Raw genomic sequence first — 24,193 nt, forward strand, 5'->3', positions numbered from 1 at the left:
GCCAACCGGTTTCTCTTATGATCATCAGGGCAAATGTGACGTCGTCGCATAGTATATGCAACGAGGGGTGGTTCATCCAACCCTTCAAACTTCTTTTTACATCATGTAACTCTGTATATTGCTCATATCATGTGTCAAAATTTTTCTTAGCTTAAATGAGTGACCTAAATGAACTCTGAACTCTTAACTATGATTCTGATAAGCATACGATATTTCAAAGCAGCCGTACAAACCGGACCACTGTGGGTTTTGCTTCTTCAGATTATGCTGGCAACCATTAAATGAGGAAGCTTCACTGGTGGGGATTTCAGTGTCAATATTTTTTAACGGATGTGTTCGAAAGAGATATCCTCTAATTTTCTGGTACTTAGATAATTGTACTTCAAGGAGCCAAACGTTTCGCTGGATTATTAGATTTCAACTTTTGAAATCGGCACTTGTAACCACTTGTAAGTTGATGTCGACCAAAAAAGACATTTTAGAGATATCGAAGTGAGAAATCTATTTATACATGTAAGTCCCACTCATAAAACTTTAAAAGAAAATAAATGATTGATCGTTACTGAACTACTTTGCCGGATTCTGCGTTTTTCAACGCGAGAGGAAAGAAGTGGACGTGGAGATAATGAATTAGTATTACAAGTCTCAAGTGGATACCTTCAATAGCTTTGAAGATTGATGATGCATGCAAAACGTTAACCAATATTATTTTATTATTCAATGATCTTAAATAAATAATTGTGAGAAGTTACAAGCACATACATTAAACGCCTTCGTGACTAGGAACTCTTTTCTTCGAATAGTTGGAAAATGTTAATTTTGTTAATGTTGAGGCCCACATTGAAACGTTAAAAGCCAAATGTGTAAGCCTCATTAAATAAAGTTACTTATTTACATTCAAACGTAAATAAAGGCGATTTCACGAGAAACTTGTGAATGTTTCAGTTGATCTGATCAGATGCCTGAAATAATGCAATAGGTACATCTGGGTAAATACCAGCAGTTAATACAGGTAAACCACCATATCATCCTTGTTTTGATTTTACGTCACACCAACACAGTATAGGTCATATGCTTTACTGTTGGAGGAAGACCTCGGCTGTCATTCCGTACATTATTTCAGACACGAACGGGCACCTGGGTAGAACCACCGTCGTCCCGTAAGCTGGATAGCTTCCTCACATGAAATAATCCAAAGTCCCTGTCGGGGATTCGAACCCACAGAGGTGAGGGGCATATCATCCTTGAAATGTAATTAAACAATATAAGTCATTCAAAATATAAATTTATTTAATATTGGATAAATAAATAGCACTATATTCAATAATTTATAAAAGTAAGTAAGTTCTCTTGTGTATTCAATAAATAAACATTTGTACACATGGACATTAATTTGTTGGTCCAAATTGAAATATTTGTTAAAAAGATAGCAATCCATCAAAACATCCGCTGATTATGCTGATTAAAATAAAAATAATGAAATATAGATATGTAATACATATAGTCTGAAAGTAAAATATACTGGAGTAAATTATATGAGAAAAAATAAAGTTAAATAAAATAACAGATTTTAAATCAAATTTTAGAAATAAAGGTGTCATTATTATGAACTTTCATGATAATTAATGATGAACATCAAGGTGTGTATTTAAAGTTTGCCATATCTGGCTTATGATTAAATTTCAGTGTAAAGGAGCTCCACTGAGGTCTGAAACCTAGTCACAACAAATTTAAAATTCTTACATAGATCATATGGAGCTCTTGAATCAGAAAATTATGCAAAAGGTAAAAAGAAATATACTCAGAAATAAACTGAAAATTAATTTTTAGTGTGATTCTTAACTTTATTGAGTTAAAAGAGTTTAAACATTTTCAGTTTAGGTCATTTGGTAAATTTGACCAATACAAAATGGTACACAAATCTCAAAATTATTTCCAGTTCCTTTGTTGTCAAAAAACCTCAGTGGAGTTGCTAGTTCTTAGGATATATTAGCAAGGTTTTAAGATCCTTGTCATTTGTGATGTAGGTTATAATGAAAAACAATTTTGCAGTGCATTTTTATATAACAAGCAGAACTATAGGTGATTCATTGGTTCATACCCCTACCTGCCACCTTAATTTTTTTGAAAAACAAGTGCTCTGAGGCACCTTATAAATGCCCTTTTCAAGTAACAAAGGGCAATAAGTCAAAACCCCAGGTTTAGTATAAAGTATGGACCTGCAATGTTATACAGAAGGACACATGATTGATCAGGTAACAATATCAATTATTAGAATAAGAAAAAGTCATGTGTCTTTATGTTTAAACAAAAATATTATCTATTCATGAAAACATAAGCCAGATGGCCAAAAAGATTAGCAAGGTAAAATTATTTTTTACAATGTTTTGCATGAAAAAAAACAAAACAAAAAAAAACAACAATCAATCACATAGAAATGATATAAGCTTCCTGAAAATTTAACAAGTAAAAAATTAATTTTATAATAAATAAAGTCATAAGTTCTGTAGAGGAACTGCATCAACAATGTTTAATTATCTGCAACAATATTTCTTGCTATCAAGGATTTCATGATTTCATTGCTCCCTCCATAGATTGGCTGTACACGTGCATCAACAAACGCACGTGCAATTGGATATTCCCACATATAACCCCAACCTCCATGCATCTGTAAACATTCTGTAACAATTTTGTTTTGTAAATCTGAGCACCTGAAAGTAGAAACTTATAATATTAATAATAGTGGCTATTAATTTCGTCTTAAAAACATATAATTAGAATTGCTTTAAACTTCTCTTGTTGTACACCAAACCTATCTTAAAAATCTTCTCCTAACCTTTACTGCCATGCAGAGTATAGGTATTTTACAATGCATCACTTTCTGATTCTCTAGAAAAAATAAATAAATCATAGCCCCTTAAGTATTATTTGATCCTGCCCTGGCCTGGGTCATCTAGTTTAAACTGGGTCATCTAGTTTGAATAAACTTATGCATGTAACGGAAACAAATTTAAGTCTCACTTGAGTAAAACAAGAGCGATCAGTAATCACATGTGTCGCCTCATGATGGCCAATTTCATGTTGGGACAAATTTTGTGACAGACGGACAGACAGACAGACAGTGCACAACTAGACTTTGTACTGATCATTCCTGTAAAGTTTGGATAAAATTGCACCAGTTGTTTATGAGGAGTAGTCCGGACAAGCTTTTGCGTATCTGGCAACACACAGAAAAAGAAACCTTTTTATCAAAGGGCCATAACTCGGCCAAAAATCATTCAACCGGAAAACCCATGCAATATGCGCAAGGACTTGAGCTACAGATCAATCCTGTAAAGTTTCACTGAAATTGCATTAGTGGTATAAGAGAAGTAGTCTGGACAAACTTTAAAAATAAAAATTATTAAAGGGCCATAACTCAAACAAAATCATTGAACCGGAAAATGCTGACAATATGCACAACTAGACTTGGTACTGATCATTCCTGTAAAGTTTGGATGAAATTGCACCAGTAGTTTATGAGGAGCCTAGTCCGGACAAGCTTTTGTGTATCTGGCAACACACAGAAAAAGAAACCTTTTTATCAAAGGGCCATAACTCGGCCAAAAATCATTCAACCGGAAAACCCGTGCAATATGCGCAAGGACTTGAGCTACAGATCAATCCTGTAAAGTTTCATTGAAATTGCATTAGTGGTATAAGAGAAGTAGTCCTGACAAACTTTAAAATTAAAAATTATTAAAGGGCCATAACTCTGACAAAAATCATTGAACCGGAAAATCCTGACAATATGCACAACTAGACTTGGTACTGATCATTCCTGTAAAGTTTGGATGAAATTGCACCAGTAGTTTATGAGGAGTAGTCCGGACAAGTTTTGTGACGGACGGACAGACAGACGGACAGACAGACGACGGAGAAGTGATCCCTATATGTCGCCACTACTACGTAGAGGCGACACAACTATAAAGCCCAGAGCTTAGATATTTGACACAAAGCATTGTTTCGTGAACTACAAGGGGTCTAATTATTCCTGTATGATAAAAGCAAAATTTACCAGTATTTGGCCATTGAAGCAGATTCTGAATCTAGACCTTTTTCATTGTGTACCTCAAGACATCTGTCTGTAAATGCGCGTGATACAGCAACAGATGTCTTAATCTCAGCAAGCTTGTGTTGAATTGTCTAAAATAAGGAACATTTACACAGTTTTTTTTAAAAAAAAAAAATGTAATACATGACAATGAAAATAAAGGACTAATTTCAATGCAATAACTATTTTTATCATAAATCTGAAACAAGTGTAGAAATGCCTTTCCCCATAAACATAATTTGACTTCAAAGAATATGTCTCAGATTAAAACAAATAACTAGGAAGGAATAACACATACAATTTTAAGGTATTTAACACAAACATAGGATCACTTGACTCACTGGTCAATTTTTAAGGAAGAGCCATAACTCAGCCAAAAATTATTAACCGGAAAACTGGGTACAAATGCACAAGTAAATGAGTTACTGATCAATATTGTCAAATTTCAGTCAAATTTGCATCAGAAGAAAAAGAGAAATAGTCTGGACAAAAATTAAAAAAATAAAAGTTAAAGGGCCACAACTCTGACAAAAATCATTGATCTGGGAAATGCTGACAATATGAACAATTAGACTTGGTACTGATCATCCCTGTAAAGTTTGGATGAAATTGCACAATAAGTTTATAGGGAACAAGTTTTATGATGGATGGACAGATGGACATACTAACATTTAGATAATTCAGTGGCTACTATATTGTCTTTTGTCAAAGAAAACATAGCCACATAAGAGCTTATGGAATGAATGACATCAAAGAAAAAGTTCTGTTACCTATTATTCCTGTAGCCACCCAAATGTATGCTAAGACAGACAGATGGACAACAGAGAAGTGATCCGCTGTTATGTAGCAGGAGACACATAAATTAACTGAATTACCACTTACTGGTATGATATTACGAGACTTACTTGTATGATATAACGAGACTTACTTGTATGATATAACTTCAGTTAAGGCATGGGACTAACTGGTATGATACAACTTCAGTATAGACAAGGGACTTACTGGTATGATATAACTTCAGTTAAGGCATGGGACTTACTGGTATGATAAAACTTCAGTTAAGGCATGGGACTTACTGGTATGATATAACTTCAGTTAAGGCATGGGACTTACTGGTATGATATAACTTCAGTTAAGGCAAGGCACTTACTTGGTATGATATAACTTCAGTTAAGGCATGGGACTTACTGGTATGATATAACTTCAGTTAAGACAAGGCACTTACTTGGTATGATATAACTTCAGTTAAGGCATGGGACTTACTGGTATGATATAACTTCAGTATAGACAAGGGACTAACTGGTATGATATAACTTCAGTATAGACAAGAGACTAACTGGTATGATACAACTTCAGTTAAGGCAAGGCACTTACTTGGTATGATATAACTTCAGTTAAGGCATGGCACTTACTGGTATGATATAACTTCAGTTAAGGTATGGGACTTACTGGTATGGTATAACTTCAGTATAGACAAGGGACTAACTGGTATGATACAACTTCAGTATAGACAAGAGACTAACTGGTATGATATAACTTCAGTTAAGGCATGGGACTTACTGGTATGATATAACTTCAGTTAAGGCATGGGACTTTCTGGTATGATATAACTTCAGTTAAGGCATGGGACTTACTGGTATGATATAACTTAAGGCATGGGACTTACTGGTATGATATAACTTCAGTTAAGGCATGGGACTTACTGGTATGATATAACTTCAGTTAAGGCAAGGCACTTACTTGTATAACTTCAGTTAAGGCATGGGACTTACTGGTATGATATAACTTCAGTTAAGGCATGGGACTTACTGGTATGATATAACTTCAGTTAAGGCATGGGACTTACTGGTATGATATAACTTCAGTTAAGGAATGGGACTTACTGGTATGATATAACTTCAGTTAAGGTATGGGACTTACTGGTATGGTATAAAACCAGTTAAGGGAAGAGACTTACTGGTATTGTATAACTTCAGTTAAGGTATGGGACTTACTGGTACAAGTGAATATCATAATCAATTTGGTCTTCTTGAAGGTCTTGTCCCAAGGAGTGTTGTATACAATTATGAAGGTAATACATTCATTAATAATAAAGTTATAGCCAAATATTGAGAAAAAACAAATCCTGAAATTACAATAACATGACCTTGAAGGTCAATATCATTTATGAGTCCTGGTAAAGTTCAGTCTGGTCTACTTGAAGGTCTTGTCCATTTTGAAACAAAACAAGAGCTGTCACAGGAGACAGCCAAGCCCGACTAATAAAATACTGGATGCAGTAAGGAGGACAAAACTATGAAAGAAAAATAAATTATGTATAATTATGTTTTCAGTTATAGTAAAAAAATAACATTTGTTAACATAAATTCCAAGATCAAGGGAATAATTCTAGAAATAGTCACACTAGAGTTATGAACCTTGTCACACAACATGTGTGTTTTGATAAGAAATATATATTTGAAGTTTGAAGTAGATACCTTAAAAGGTAAAGAAGTTATAATATTTCTTACAGAAAATCCTAAGTTCAAAGAGAGATAAATCTGTGAAAATTGCTTCAAGAGTTATGAACATTGTCACACAAAATGTAATTGATGATAAGGAATAAGTATTTGAAGTTTGAGGTAGATACCTTTTAAACTAAAAAAGTTACAGTAAAAAATAACATTTTTCTAGTAAAAAAAATCTAAGTTTATGGGGAGATAATTCTTGCAATATTGGTGCTAGAGTTATGAACCTTAAGGAAAATTCTAAGTTCAAAGGGAGATAAATCTGAAAATATTGGTGCTAGAGTTATGAACCTTGTCACATAAGATGTGGATGATGATAAGGTACATATATTTGAAGTATGAGGGTGATCCCTTAAGAAATAAAGAAGTAACAGTAAAAAATAATATTTTTTAAGGAAAATTCTAAGTTCAAGGGGAGATAAATCTAAAAATATTGGTGCTAGAGTTATGAACCTTGTCACATAAGATGGGGATGATGATAAGGTACATATATTTGAAGAAAGAGGGTGATCCCTTATGAAATAAAGAAGTAACAATAAAAAATTGTATTTTTTAAGGAAAATTCTAAGTTCAAGGGGAGATAAATCTGAAAATATTGGTGCTAGAGTTATGAACCTTGTTACATAAGATGTGGTTGATGATAAGGAACATATATTTGAAGTTTAAAGTTGATACTCTAAGAAATGACAAAGTTATAGTGAAAAATATTTTACTGCACCAAAACTTTAATCTGAAATCTGGACGCGGACGCCGGGGCGAGTAGGACAGCTCTCCATATACTTCGTATAGTCGAGCTAAAAACAATGGCATTAAAGTTTCTGAACGGCAACGGTAATCTTAGTGTATCTGAGGTAATAAATGGCAGATTAAAATTACACAAAAGATGAAAAATAAATTAACAAGCTTACAGGTAAGTTAGAGATTGTTTTTCCAAAAGCTTTTCTTTGTTTAACATAGCTTCTCGTTTCTTCAAACATCCATTCCATTGAAGCTTGTGCCATGTCAGCAATGATAAGCCTTTCTTGAGGAAGTTCCTGCATGAGGTAGTAGAAACCTTTGTTTGCCTCACCTAATATAGCACTTGATGGCAGCCGAACATCCTCAAAAAACAACTCTGCTGTGTCCTTCAATAGATTATGATAGATAACAATGTGATTAATTTTATTTTTTGGTCAACAGCTCAACTGACAATACCAATCATGTCATTAGCCCAAATGAGATAGCCAACTTGGTCAGTTAAACTTCGATTTGTTTAATTTCTCGACGTGTTGAAGTAAAATGAAAATCCTGATTTTTCCCCTCTATATTCTTTATAGAACTCTATATACAAGCGGAAATTTTGTGTGTCAAATTTTTCGAGGTGTCAAAGTCTTTTGTGGTCCATATAAAATGAAACAAGTACAATTTACCACAAATATGTACATCTATTCTATCTAATACTTCATTAGTTTTCAAGATAAAAAAAATACAATAAACAATTTAAAGTTTTCATAAAAATGTTCAAATCTGATGTTAAAAACTTTTTGCTGAGCAGTGGGCTTTTGTTCTAAGTGCCAAAGTTAGCAGAGAGCTACTGTTTTAGTAGGCTATTGTCCCAGTGAACCATTGTCTGTTCCCCATCCTTCAGATACAAGAACCGGTTGAACCGGGTAATGCTCCCCAAAAAGGTTTTGGACACAGAAAAGAATACCGCTTATAGTGTCAGTTATGTCCTGTACAAAGTTCAGTGTAAAAATGAAAAAGGGCAATAACTCCAAAATTAGGCAAAGCAGAGTTATAGTTCTTTTGCACTGCACATCTACCTAATAAGATCTATCTGTTTACAAAGTGTCTTGTTCATATCTATTATACTTGCAGAACTATGTCCTGGACTATGTTCAAAGTGTAAGAATGAACAGAGTTACTGTTCTTTTGCACTGCACTCTATTTAATGAGCTCTATCTACCTACATGTTTCTTGTTGATACCTCTTATGGTTTCAGAGCTATGTCCCAGACAAAGTTCAAAGTGAAAAAATGAACAAAGGGCAATGACTACAAAATTAGACAAGGTGAGATCTATATACAATGTACTTACAAAGTTCCGTGTTGATATCTTTTATAGTTTCAGAGTCAGGTCCTGGACAAAGTTCAAAGTGAAAAAATGAACAAAGGGCAATCACTCCTACATAAGCAGGGCAAAGTCATGGTTTCTTTGCACTGCAGTACTACTTAATAAGATCTATCTACCTACAAAGTTTCATATTAAAATCTCTTATAATTTTAGAGTTATGTCATGGACAAGGTACAAAGTTTAAAAATGTACAAAGGGCAATAACTCCAGAATTAGGCAAGACAAAGTTATGGTTCTTTTGCATTGCACCTCTACCCAATGACATCTATCTACTTACAAAGTTTCATGTTGATACCTCTTGTTGTTTCAGAGTTATGTCCCTGACAAGAATAGCGGACGGACGGACGGATGTTCGAATTAAATGGACTAAGGGGCCATTTCTTTTCTTATTTTCTTTTGTTTAATACAGGGCCATGGCCACTTATTCTATTGTTACGAAATGAACTCTATTGTTCTCTTTTGTTCTGTTTACAGTTACATGGCCCCCTACTTCTCTTAGATAGCACGGACAAAGCGTCTTTCAGGGAACATAAAAATGTCTAACTTCATACAGTGACAACCATACAATCATAATAATGATCTTTTGTATGACAAAAACAATAAATGCATGCAAGTACAAACCTGAGCTTTCATCCCTATTTTATGGAGCTTTTTCCCTTTGATAAACCCTTTCATTCCTTGTTCCACCAAGAAGAGAGTGATGCCATGAGCTGCAGATTTTGCCTGAGAATTTGTTATTGCCACAACCAGTACTAGATCTGCCATATATCCATTTGTTATAAACACCTTACTTCCATTAAGGATCCAGTCATCACCATCTTGTTTAGCATTGGTTCTGATACCCTGAAGATCACTGTTAAAGGAAGTAAAATACTGTAACAGTTTATTAAATTGAACCGGGTGATGCTCCCTGAATAGGTTTTGGACACAGAAAAGTATACCTCTTGAAGTGTCAGTTATGTTCCAGACAAAGTTCAAAGTGTAAAAATGAACAAAGGGCAATAACTCTAAAATTAGGCAAGACAGAGTAATGGTTCTTTTGCACTGCACATCTACCCAATGAGATCTATCTACCTATAAAATGTCTTGTTCATATCTATTATACTATTAGTTACAAAGATTGTTGACAGGTTATATGGCCCTATATAAATGGCTGTTCGTAAATATAACCCGAGCCACTAGTCAAGAGCAATAACTCAAAAAAATACTAAAAATATCCACATGAAAATACACAGGTGCACAAATACACATGCTGAGCAACATTCTTGTAAGGTTTAATTCATGACTCTAGGTCAAATACTTTTTTAGTTACGTGTGACACAAGTTGAAAATTGGAAATTTTTACTAAGTCAAGGGCAATAACTCTAAAAATACTAAATATATCCACACGAAAATACCCAGGTGCACAACTACACATTCTGAGCAACATTCCAGTAACGCTTCATGTCTCTAGGTCAAATATTTTTTGAGTTACGTGCGACACAAGTTGAAAATTGGAAATTTTTACTAATTCAAGGGCAATTACTCTAAAAATACTAAATATATCCACACAAAAATACCCAGTTGCATAACTACACATGCTGATCAACATTCCAAAAAGGTTTCATGACTCTGGGTCAAATATTTTTTGAGTAACGTGAGACACAAGTTGAAAATTAGAAATTTTTACTAATTCAAGGGCAATAACTCTAAAAATACTAAATATATCCACATGAAAATACCCAGGTGCAAAACTTCACATACTAATCAACAGTCCTGTAAGGTTTCATGACTCTAGGTCAATTACTTTTTGAGCTACGTGCGACACAATAAGGGAACATATGGACGGACGGATGGACCGACAAGGATAAATCTAAATACATTTGTACCCCCCTATAGTGGGGGCACAAAAAATGAACAATGGGCAATAACTTCAAAATTAGGCAAGACAGAGTTACAGTTCTTGTGCAATGCACATTTACTCAATGAGATTTATCTACCCACAAAGCTCTTGTTGTTTCAGAATTATGTCTCGGACAAGAATAGCAGACAGACGGACATCTGACTGAAAAGGGATAAAGGGCCATTTCTATTGTTATTTTCTTTTGTTTAATAGAGGGCCCTGGCCCCTTATTCTATTGTTATGGAATATATTCTATTGTTCTCTTTTGTTCTGTTTGCAGTTAGATGGCCCCCTATTCCTATTCGGTTGTACGGACGGATGGACAGACAAAGCGGCGACTATATGCTGACCCTTCGGGGAGCATAATTACATTAAAGCTATATACAGTCGAGACTGCCTTAGCGACCCCCTGATTTAAACGACTCCCTGTCTTATCCGACCTTGTTTCAGTACTCCCAACGTATTTTCCTATATAAATGGTCTGAATTAAACGACTCCCTGTCATATGTGACAAGCGACCCTAATTGTCAGGTCCCAATGCAATGTTTGGTCTGATTTAAACGACTTTCACACCTTTTAATTGTCCGTTAAATCAGATAAATAATACCTATTATAACACCCAGAGGGCCAAAATAATTAAGTCCAATTATAATCCAGTAGCAAACAAAGTCTACACACCTCTATCTCAATTACACAGTTGACATGTATAAATGCAGGTATCAAGTGACGTAGCGTCTGTTTATGGGAAGCATGACGCAATCGATGTGTGTGTAATGTACATTATGGCCTGAGTAAACTGGTTAAGACTTGTGTTAGATTTTTTTTTAATTATAGAGTGCCCACGGAAGATTTTTTAGGCAGCATATTTTTTTTATTTACCTTTCTATGACTGCATAATTAATACGGAAAAAATATTGATACTAAACCAGAAAAAGCTTTGGATATGGATATGTTGAAAGATCCTGTAACACAATTTTTCATGGTTTTATTTCATAAATATGATGCTCAAATTAAGATTTGTCAATATTGTAAGTTCAAATAAGCATTATTTATAAAGATATCACCCAATTTAACATTTAATATAAATAAAGGCCATTAAAGGGAGGTAATTAGAACTTTATTTTCTATAAATTCTAAGTTAAATTTTCCAATAAGTAATCAAAGCATGTAATTTATTGATTAAATATAATGTGCACAAATATTTTCAGTACACATTTTACATATTCTTTGATGTTTGAAAGTTGTTTTATTTGCATAATTATATCCATATATATTTTTTTTGCAAGTGTGGCAAAACATAAAGGATCTTTAAGTCACAATGGTATATAGACAGCTAGATGATACTTAAATTTAATTTTCTTTGAGACTGTATTTAGAGACTCCCTGTCATATGTGACCTTTTTCTGAAGATCCCTTGGAAAGTCACATATGACAGTCTCGACTGTATAAGATATAATAAAACTACATATATGTTTTACTAAAACTACACAATTATAACAAGACCTGTCTGCAACATTACTCTGCAAACATGCTTATCAGACTTACATGCCCTTGATAAGTTTGAAGTTAATACCTTCGACTGTTTTTGAGAAACAGGCAAATAGTCTAAGTAAAATAAGGGAAATAATAAAACAAAAATGGCTTTTGGGATTATGCCCCTCCCACCCCTCAAAATGCAGAAATACAAATTTGATAGTGAACAAGAACTCTAAGTTTAAAGACAATATCATTGATACTTTTTGAAAATGTACCTTATCGAAAAAGTTAACCATGAAATTCAAAGTCAAAAGGGGGTACCGGTATATGAGAAAATAAATTTAAAAATTACCTGCCCTTAAGAATTGCATTTAAATTTAAAAACTGAATAATGAAAAAGTATATAGATTAACTTGGACACTCTTTGATAAATTGACCTAAGAAAACAAATATAAAGTGGAATGGGGCATAAGTTTGCAAAAATGAAATGTAGAATTATCAGCCCTTCTTTTTGTGTTGAATATTTGAGTCAAGTTGGAAGAAAATCCTCCAGGGGGTATAAGATTTATAGAGCAGACACTAAATTGTCTGATATTTAACCTTTGACCTTCTAGGGTGACCTTGACATTGAGTTGACACAGTGATGGCATGGGCTTTGCACATTGCCTTGTTGAGGAGAACATTTGAGCAAAGTTTGAAGAAAATCCTTCAAGAGGTATAGGATTTATAGAGTGAACAGGATGGAAACTGACAGACCGATCAAATGACTAACAACACAACAAAGTGATTCAAGTATAACCCCTCCACATTATGCAGTGAGGGTATAAATATATTATAAACATAGATTGGGGAGGGAGGCTTTCAACCTCAAAATTCATTGGAGGCCGTAGGTAAGGTTTAAAATCTAGGGATAGATGAGGGATTTTATCCCCCCCCCCCCCAATAGTTGATATGGCATGTATGCATACATGAAAATATACCTTATGAATAATCCTGTTTTGCACATTAAGTAAGAAATTCATTCAAATCCACTAATCTTTAAACAAAATTACTTGCCTTACCTTGTACTAATGAATACTATGAATTGGGAAAATATTTAAATAAGCCTCAGTTTGCTGCCAGTCTAATCCTTTTTTGTTTGTATATTAATTTCAAAAGTATACAACTTGGTTAACAACAGTTTTATATACATGTACTGATATATTCACCATGAGTGACTAGAATACAAGCTTAATGTTTTATTCATGCAAGCTATGGACTCTTCTGATTTCAACATGTTTGATTATTTTTAACGAATGTAAGATTACCTTCCTGCGCCTGGTTCTGTCATGGCAATGGCTCCTATACATTTGCCAGCTGTCATGGCTGGTATAAATTTCTCTATTTGCTCTCTCGTTCCATAATGGCTAATGTAAGGCATCACAATATCAGAATGAAGAGCAAAGCCAGGACCGGAACAGTTAGCATACATTCTGAAAATTAAACATTTCCCATTTATTGTTTTATGAAGCATCACACTATTACTTCATCTTTAACACTGTTATAATTTATCATTCCTTTCACATTTCTGATGGATATTATACAATGCTGACAGTATCAACATAGCAAAATGCAATGTGATCATTTTAACATTTACTTTTTATGTTAGAGAACAAAACTATCTCAGCCCTATGATTCATATTCCTAGAAAATATATATTCAGCTTTAGTCTCAAATAAAAAGTAAACAATATTACTGTTCCTCCCAAGTGATAGCTGTTGATAGGACATCACCACCAATGCCACCTAACTCGGCTGGTGTGTTCACACCTAGCAAACCATGTTCACCTGCCTTCTCCCATACCTTCAAACATTACAGTTACACAAATTAAACATACCGGTACATTAAATACAACATTCATAATGGTTACTATTAACTATTTCTTCATAACATTCACACCATTTTTGAGACTCATATCACTTAAAACTGCTGTATATTTTACATTGTATAACATATAGCCTTTTTACAGGGAATAATAGCCCATTTAGACAAGAGCCCACTGAGACAATAGCCCACCCAGAAAATAGCCTATTAGGTCATTAGTCTTCAGGGACAATAGCCCACTGAGACAATAGCCCACCAAAGCAATAGCCTTTTAGGACATTACATGTAGTCTTCAGGGACAATAGCCCACTGAGACAATAGCCAACCAAAGCAATAGCCTATTAGGACATTACATGTAGTCTTCAGGGACAATAGCCCACTGAGACAATAGCCCACCAAAACAATAGCCTATTAGGACATTACATGTAGTCTTCAGGGACAATAGCCCACTGAGACAATAGCCCACTAAAGCAATAGCCTATTAGGACATTAGTCTTCAGGGACAATAGCCCACTGAGACATGAATCCACTAAAGCAATAGCCTATTAGGACATTAGACATCAGGGACATTAGCCCACTGAGACAATAGCCCACTAAAGCAATAGCCTATTAGGACATAAGTCTTCAGGGACAATAGCCTACTGGGATAATAACCCACTAAAGCAATAGCATATTAGGACATTAGTCTTCAGGGACAATAGCCCACTAAAGCAATACCTATTAGGACATTAGTCTTCAGGGACAAGGCAATAGCCCACCAAAACAATAGCCTATTAGGACATTAGTCTTCAGGGACAACAGCCCACTGAGACATGAATCCACTAAAGCAATAGCCTATTAGGACATTAGACGTCAGGGACAATAGCCCACTGAGACAATAGCCCACCAAAGCAATAGCCTATTAGGACATTAGTCTTCAGGGACAATAGCCCACTGGGAAAATAACCCACTAAAGCAATAGCATATTAGGACATTAATTTAGTCTTCAGGGACAATAGCCCACTAAAGCAATAGCCTATTAGGATATTAGTCTTTAGGGACAATAGCCCACTGAGACAATAGCCCACTAAAGCAATAGCCTATTAGGACATTAGTCTTCAGGGACAATAGCCTACTGAGACATGAATTCACTAAAGCAATAGCCTATTAGGGGACAATAGCCCACTAAGACAATAGCCCACTAAAGCAATAGCCAATTAGGAAAATAGCTCACTTGGACAATAGCCCTTGAGACAAATATTCTTTAATCTTGTTAGAAAGTTCCATAAAAGTATGTTGAATCTACCAATTAGATTTGCAATGACTTAATTTTTAACATTAATGTTAGCTTACCTCACGGCTCACTTGACCATCTTTTTCCCATCTGTCAACAGAGAATATCTTATGTAGAGATTGTTAAATTATATATAATAAATGAACATAAAATTTGGTAATTATAAAGGACATAAAGTTTTTCAAGCAATGTTCACAAACAAAATGCTTTAAAAAAATGCTTCATTTATTTACACAAATCGCACATAGCCCATTGGAAAGGTTTACATATTGACCAAACATCTTTCCGACAAAAACAAATTATAGTTATCATTAAATGTGATGTCCTCACTATAGATTAGGCTAAGGACTCAAAATATATTAGAATTAAATACAACTAGAACTATCAATAAATGAGATTAATACCACCGCAAGACTGCTTCGAAAATGAGGAAGTTACTAGTGTTAAAGAATTGAGATAGAGTTATGGTTGTGGGCAATTAAAGATAGTTATGGTTTTTGTATGTTGCATTTCCTAACAATATGGTTGACCATTGATGGAGTTTTATTGAATTACTCTGTAATAAATCCAGAAAGAGTTACGCTTCTTGAGCACTGCACTTCCTCTTATTGCGCTTGACCATTGTATGAAGTTGCATTGAATTTTAAACATTAGTTTTAAGTGATGAACCGAACAAGGAAAAGGAACAAAGGGCAATAACACTACAAATACTGAAGATGGAGTTATGGTTATTGTACACTGCACTTCCTCTCATTTTGCTTGACCATTGTATGAAGTTGTATTGAATTCCAACAACTAGTTTTCAAGTTATGCACTGGACAAAAAAGTAACAAAGGGCAATAACTGTAATGAGTCATGCTTCTTCTGCACTGCACTTCATCTCACAGCCCTTCACCATTGTATGAAGTTTCATTGAATTCCAAACATTAATTTTTAAGTACTGGACATTAAAAAGTAACAAAGGGCAAAAACTCTTAAATGAGTCAAGAAAGAGTTATGGTTTCTGTGCACTGCGCTTCCTCTCAATATACTTGACCATTGTATGAAATTGTATTGAATTCAAAATAGTACTTTTCAAGTTATGCTCTGGACAAGAAAAAAGCAATGGAAAAGTAACAAAAGGGCAGTAACTCAATAATTACTCTAGACAGAGTTATGGTTCTTGTGCTTAATGTGCTTGATGATCGTTTGAAGTTATATTGAATTCCAACTAGTAGTTTTGCTCCGGACAAGGAAATGTAACAAAGGGCAATAACTCTGTAATTAGTCAAGATGGAGTTATGGTTCTTGTGCAATGCATTTCCTCTCAATGTGCTTGATCATTGTATAAAGTTGTATTGAATTCCAACCATTAGTCTTCCAGTTATGCTCCGGACAAAAATAAGCAATGGAAAAGTAACAAAGGGCAATAACTCTGTAATTACTTTAGATTAAGTTATGGTTCTTGTGTTCTGCACTTCCTCTTATTGTGCTTGACCATTGTATGAAGTTGTTTTGAATTCCAAACAGTAGTTTTCAAGTTATGCCCCGGACAAGGAAAATAACAAAGGGCAATAACTCTATAATGAGTCATGATGGAGTTATGGTTCTTATGCACTGCACTTTCTCTCAATGTGTTTGACCATTGTATGAAGTTATATTGAATTCCAACCATTAGTCTTCAAGTTATGGTCCGGACAAAAGAAAACAATGGAAAAGTAACAAAGGGCAAGAACTCTGAAATTACTTTAGATAGAGTTATGATTCTTGTACACTGCACTTCCCCTTATTGTGCTTAACCATTGTATGAAGTTGTATTGAATTCCAACAATTAGTATTCAAGTTATGCTCCGGACAAGGAAAATGCAACGGACGTCTGGACCGACCGACCGACCACCGGGTGACTCCTATATACCCCCCCCAAACTTCGTTTTTGGGGGTATGAAAAAATAGGTAAATGCATAATAAAACAAAATCATTATTAAAAAGAAGCCTTAAAGTGTATAAAGCTAAATATCTGCTGCAAAAATTATTGTTTATTGTTTGAATTTCAAAAAAAAAAATTAATACCAAAATGCTTGCATAAAAGAAATATGGTAGGTAAATTGCCTACAAAGCGAATGACACATGCACAAAGTTATTGCTAAATGGATAAAACCCTTCTTAAGATAGCAGAATACTGGTTTTGTTTCATACAATATCCATGTGTGTTAAATAACTGAGACATTCTTTGTTACAACTCCTTCTGTTATAAGATAGAGCTTTTATACCCTTTAATATTGAGATTGAATGGGGATGCAAACAAAATTATTTCCACTGTGTAAACACAGCCTTTTAACTGCCTGACTACAACACTCACCATACATAATCAATGGCAAAATAAAGTTCAGTTTCAGGACCCCCCCACACACACACACCTACCCCTACCCTACCATTTACCTGCCAACCATAGACTTTTTTGCCCTTTTGATTTTTCAAAATTTTTTTGGTTCAATATCTATGATAACCTTCTATAAAAGCATGTTATTGTAGAAAATAAGAAATTCTTATTCCTTTATTTTTTTTTGGCAGAATACTAGAAACAAAACTATTTATTTTAGCCAGGTTATTGCCTAACTTTTAACACCTATAAATTCACATCATTGTCTAACACATATTCAGATCATTGCCTAACTGCTACATTTAAAAGTTTAATTCAATGACTACATATTTAGATCACTGCATACTACTAAAACTTACTGTGCATGATGTGGCGCAACTTCTTCCTCAAAGAATCGTCTTACACTCTGTCTAAAGATATCATGTTCTTCAGAAAAAATCTTTCTTGTGCCAATATCTGTTAACTTAGAGCTTTGCTGAACTTCTACTCTATCAGAATAGTTTCTATAAATGAGAGTAGAAAGAAAATAAACAAATCTATAACTCTATCAACTGTTACCTCATTGAAGATCACACACAACACCATAAACTATCTCAATACATCTTAATATTATATGCATAATAAGAATTTCATAAGAATATAATGTAGATGATAACTTTCAGTACATGTATGTTCTATCAATTCATGGGAAACAACGTGATTAATACAAAAATTATACTAAATGGTTAAAGCTCTTCATTATATCAAGCTAGAATTATTTCAATAAAACTACAAGAAATAAAAAACTTGAAGATAGAAACTATAGTGCACTGTTCTTATTTAATTTTCAGCTTTTAAAGAATTGCCAAATAGTACTTGATATTAGTTCACATATCTGCAATTAATTATTGAATATTAAATTTGTGTAAGTTCTAACTGAATTCATTGAAATTTTTGAATAAAATAATATTACTGTATGCTCACTGAATTCAGTATTAAACTGACACTCATTCAATATCCTCTATCTATATCTTGAGGGGCAGGAGTGGTGACATGTGTCAGTTTTCGACACTAAAAGCTCATTTTTGTGCCTTAACGGGCGGATGGACCCCAATTAAGTATAAACTACATTTATCTTATTAATGAATAGCTACAGCCGCTTCTGTATCACACCCGTTCGTACGGTGGCACAAAGGTGACATGTGTGTGTTTTTATTTATCTAGTGGCCACTAGATACTATGTCTTGGCCACGAGTTACTAAGTTTGTGGCCACGAGATAGCTAACTCGTGGCCACACGAATACTATTGTTTGGCCACGAGTTACTAAATCATAGCCACGAGATAGCTAACTCGTGGCCACGACATAGTATCTCGTGGCCACGAGATACTATGTCGTGGCCACGAGTTACTAAGTCGTGGCCACGAGAATAGCTAAGTCGTGGCCACGAGATACTATGTCATGCACGAGTTACTAAGTCATGGTCACGATTACTAAGTCGTGGCCACGAGATAGCTAAGTCGTTGGCCACGAGATACTATGTCGTGGCCACAAGTTACTAAGTCGTGCCACGAGATAGCTATGTAGTGGCCACCAGATAATTAACCAATCAGAATACACATATTATATTATGATTTTTTTAAACTAAACAACTTACTTTTACATGCAACTGCAGTCTGCGCGAAAGTCTGTCAATCCTCGGACCTCGCCAAACTAAAAATCAGGAGGGGCCGAGAAAATTTTGATACAGTCAGTCCTCATGTCCGATTAAAATCACCAGTTTGAAACAATTTTTTGGCCTAAAATATGTAAACTGTTATATTTATTAAGTTTCGATTTTTTTTTCCATTATCTTAAATAGTCTATTATTCTATTTGGAATTTTTTGATTATATTCTGGCAACACCCCCACCACAAAATACTCTCATCAAATCACCTGCAAAAGAAATCATCAAGAAATAAATGCTAGGATCCCAGTTTTTCCTTTGGCTGAAAAAAATTTTTGACTTTTCGCAAAATTATGCAACTAAAACTACTGAAGATAATACTTGTGAAATTGTCACTTTGTTATAATTTTTGAAAGAATTGCCATAGACATTAATTTTCACATAGCTCTTATTTTGAAATTAATTTGTGAGACTGAACTGTTCATGTTTTGACATAAATAATATACTGTTCTCCTTGATTCATAACTGACTAAAAATCGAAGGGAATAAGTACATGTGTCAGTTTTACTAAGGGACATTTTTTGCCATGGACGGATACGCCATAAGTATACTCTTCTTGTTAATGAATATAATTTGTACACACGTACTGGCCATTTGTTTTATTATAGGGCCAGAAATACTATGCTTGCCTGATTCAGTGTGAAACATAGCTAAGTCTGCTAGGTCATGTGTGGTCGAAAATCAGGTCACAGTGACTAATCGTCAAAATCTAGTTCGTCCAAAAGAAAAGCAAAGTGGCACGAGAAAACTAGTGGCTATTCTGAATTTGCACGAGTAGCGTAGGGGCCCCGATAAATTTCAAACAGAATACCGATATTTTTGTTTTTCTTACAACTTTTTTATCAACTAAAATAACAAGATATTTACTTGTTGTTTTTATCAATTAGAAACCCCGGCCCCAAAAATGCTATACCTTTGTGGGAACATTTCTGATATTGGGTCAGTTTGTCGCTCGCCTTTCGCTTGTTCCATACGTAAAAGCAAAGAATAAGCCATTATTTGAAGGGCATTGCCCTGGAAATGATAGCCTAATAAATACCCCTTCTCTGATGTAATAGAAGGTGCATTGTATATGAAAGATTTAACCCAAAAAACACATATTTCAGTCAGGAAAAGGTCCTACCAAAAAATTATTTACACAAAATTGTATAAATGGCACTTTTACAGGCTGGTAAAATAGGGGAATCCTTGTACTATAGCACATGTCTAGTTAATTTGGGAAATTCATATAAATGGTGTAATCTGATTGGTTATAGTAAATCGTGGCCACGACATAGTATCATGTGGCCACGAGTTAGCTATCTCGTGGCCACGACTTAGTAACTGGCGGCCACGACTTAGTAACTCGTGGCCATGACATAGTATCTCGTGGCCACGACTTAGTAACTCGTGGCCACGACATAGTATCTCGTGACCACAAGTTAGCTATCTCGTGGCCACAACTTAGTAACTTGTGACCACGACTTAAAAACTCGTTGCCACGACTTAGTAACTCGTGGCCATGACTTAGTAACTCGTGGCCACGACATAGTATCTCGTGACCACAAGTTAGCTATCTCGTGGCCACGAGTTAGCTATCTCGTGGCCACGACTTAGTAACTCGTGGCCACGACATAGTATCTCGTGGCCACGAGAAATATAAAAACACACACATGTCACCTTTATGCCACCGTACTTTCGAGTATTTTTGCAGGTGTATAATACATCTAGATCTATACTGTTAGACAATCTTTTTCTATCCGAAAACAGCGAAATTGAAACGACACCTGACTTGTCCTGTGACATGAAGCCTTATAAAAGGTAAATGCAAAGTAATCTTTTCATATTTACCTTAAAGATGAAGTAGGAACAATCTTTGACAAGCTGTTCAATTTCTTTAAACGTAAAAGATGCCTGGACAACATTATTTTGCCGGTGTTTGGACTTTGTATACACAACAGAGTAACGTCCCTTGAATTTACTCGATATACAATTCGCCGGTCCGGTCTCTACCGGGCTCTTTCAACCGGCAAATTACGGACAGGGCGGACCGTACATGTACCAGGGCTTGGACGGGGCGGACCACATTTTGTAACAGGGCGGACCGAGACGAGGTGGACCGTCATTTAATGTAATAAAAATATTAAATATTGCCTCTTCTTTTTTTCTTTTAATATCATTTTAAACATATACATAATTTAATGCAGTTATTTGATCTAGAATAAATTTGTTTCATGAAATTATAAAACAAAAACAGTATCGAGTTGGACATTATGCAGGTGATAATTGGGAAATTACATGTCATTGTTTGTTAAATAATATAAGAAGGTAAAACTTTATTTAACAATACGATACAGAAAAGGCTTGTTATTCACGTCTGACATTTGAAAAGTACACAATACAAAACAATAGCGTAAAATGATGAGGAGTAACATTACAAAAATGAACACAAAATTTACATCGTGCACAGAAAAGATGACTTACTTATTTTATAGATATACTAAAACATAATTACGAAGTCAGACAAACATGTATATATATACGTGTACAAAACTTAAAAACCTCGTGTCGTATACCAATTGAACTACATTTTAACATATATTTATATATACACATAATATTATGCACAATTATACACGGCCATTAAGGCTTGCGCAACTATCAAGAGATTTTTGGTGGAAAGTGTCCTTCTAAAATGTCATCAATTTTGACTGCATGCTCCTGGTTGACTTCTCCTCAATTTCGATTATTTTGACTTTGTCTTATTTAAGATGCTGTCTGTTTAGCGATTTGATGATATACATGTATACATTTCTTGGTCTTCCTATAGTAACGACTTAACTCATATGAATAATCATTATTCCTCTATACAGCTTAAATGTTGTGAATGGTATATATAAAAAAAGGCAATTAGGGTATTTCTGTCAAGTTTTTTTAATATCATCGCAAAGGGAAAATATATTTTACAGATGAAATTTGTTTTAATCCATTCCCACTATCTTACGCTACATATTTATTCTTATAATTGCATGATAAAATGTTAATAATAATCTGTTTAATATGAAAATACTTAAATATATGACATGTTTACGATGTAAATGATATCAAAAGATAAAAGATAAATGAAATAGCAATATTAAGCACGGTCCCCCTCGTTTCGAGTCACGAATAGCCTGTCTCAAAATATGGTCCGCCCCGTCCAAACATACTTGTCTCACGGTCCGCCCTGTCCTACGATCCCTAGACACCGGTGAATGTTTGAAGCGGATGCTATCAAATTATTTTTTGTTTGTATTTTAAAAGTAAGAATATAGTTTCGAAGCATAGTCTTCCCATACCAAAATACAAAAGTCAAATTGAAAATGTCTAAAGAAGAGCAGCTCGATGAATCAAGATAGATTATGGTCAGATGTTTAGCGTGACGGACATGCTTCACGAAAACTGGAACTCAGACGCTAGGTTATCCCTTTTCTACAAGATTAATTATAGTCTGGTTGCTATCCCCATAGAAGAATATGTGGCACTCTCTCCCGAACATCACGCCATGGTCATCCCCTGTGTTCATCAGTATAATAAAATTATCGGAAGCGACGTCATAACAGAACACGCGTTAAACGCGCGAAAAACGTTATGGCGTTTAGCGGCAAAACTATGATAACATGTAGAAACAAATTTTTGTTTTTGTTTTTGTTTTAAATAAAAATGCTGGCATTTCTGATGCATATAATTTATGATGGGCCTTTTAGCCTATTTTTATGTACTTTATCTTATTATCTTGTAATATTGAATTAAGAACATGTGAGATGCTTGTCACAAGAAGAAACTGAATGTGACACATTTTGTGATATCATAAAAGTAGAAATCTAGCAAAATATAAACAAAGTTAATATTTTAACTTCAATACAAAATAGAATCTACTAAATCATTATTACTGCACTGATTACTAGTACACAAAGCAAGCGAAAGATGGCACAGCTTTATGGTCAATAAGTAATGTGCAGGAAACTGTCACACAAAAAAATGTTTTTGAAAAATAAATATATCAACTTATCCAGGCTTAATGGGCCATTAAATTCTTCTTGTTCTTTTAATGTATTTTCGTCCATTCTATCCTTTTTTAGAAAAATCAATCGTTAAAAAATGTATCATTTACAGTAAAACTTAATCACAATTTAATTTTGAAGGTTTCTTGAATAATTTCAATATTTTAATCTCACTAATTATTTAATTTGTATATTTTTTCATTTTCTAAATGATTTGTTGCAACCAGGGTTGCAACTCGTAACACAATAATATCCCGTGCCTTACCGTAATATTATCATATTAGCACAACGTGCTTATTGGACTATTGTGATCCCCTCTGCTCGACATTCGTCGGCGTGCGTCGTTCGTCGTCAACAAAAACTTTATACAACATCTCCTTTTAAACCAATGAGGCAATTACTGGATATTCACCAAATAATTTAAGGCAATATAAAGTAGTAAATGTCTTTGTCATAAGATACATGTATTTGTTTGTTATAAAATGCAATATATTTTATGTGCTTTGTACATTTGTAGTCTCTTGTAATTCTGTATAGAATGGCTATATATACGTGTTCTTATGATATATTTTGTGTTCTATTATATTGTGCCATGTATATAGATGAGCCCAAGTCATCTAAAATCACAGCGCCGACATGAAAGCAAATCATATGGATACAAGCGAACACTTAAACGCAAGCAATGATAGTTCGACAAATAACGAATGAAAAACAGACATACAATAATTAAATGAGCCGCGTCACGACAAAACCAACATAATGGGTTTGCGACCAGCATGGATCCAGACCAGCCTGATCAGGATCCATGTTGTTCGCTATCAGTTTCTCTACTTGTAATAGGGTTTGTAAGCGAACAGCATGGATCCTGATCAGACTGCGCGGATGCGCAAGCTGGTCTGGATC

The 24,193-nt window shown here is 34.5% G+C and overlaps 1 protein-coding gene across 1 annotated transcript; it reads right to left on the reverse strand.

Annotated features, from left to right (window-relative positions):
• Positions 1–1,269: 1,269 nt before the first annotated feature.
• LOC132748953 (long-chain specific acyl-CoA dehydrogenase, mitochondrial-like) lies at positions 1,270–21,237 on the reverse strand. The gene is made up of 9 exons (XM_060738620.1): positions 21,099–21,237; positions 17,924–18,067; positions 15,265–15,295; positions 13,805–13,911; positions 13,377–13,541; positions 9,333–9,564; positions 7,509–7,724; positions 4,058–4,185; positions 1,270–2,711 (listed from the first exon to the last, which is right to left on the reverse strand). The coding sequence occupies exons 1-9, from the start codon at positions 21,170–21,172 to the stop codon at positions 2,531–2,533; spliced, it is 1,278 nt and encodes a 425-aa protein (XP_060594603.1). The 5' UTR covers positions 21,173–21,237; the 3' UTR covers positions 1,270–2,530.
• Positions 21,238–24,193: the final 2,956 nt, after the last annotated feature.

Source organism: Ruditapes philippinarum, unplaced genomic scaffold (assembly GCF_026571515.1).
Source record: "Ruditapes philippinarum isolate M1 unplaced genomic scaffold, ASM2657151v2 ctg535_1_1_1_1, whole genome shotgun sequence".
Lineage (NCBI taxonomy): Eukaryota > Metazoa > Mollusca > Bivalvia > Venerida > Veneridae > Ruditapes > Ruditapes philippinarum.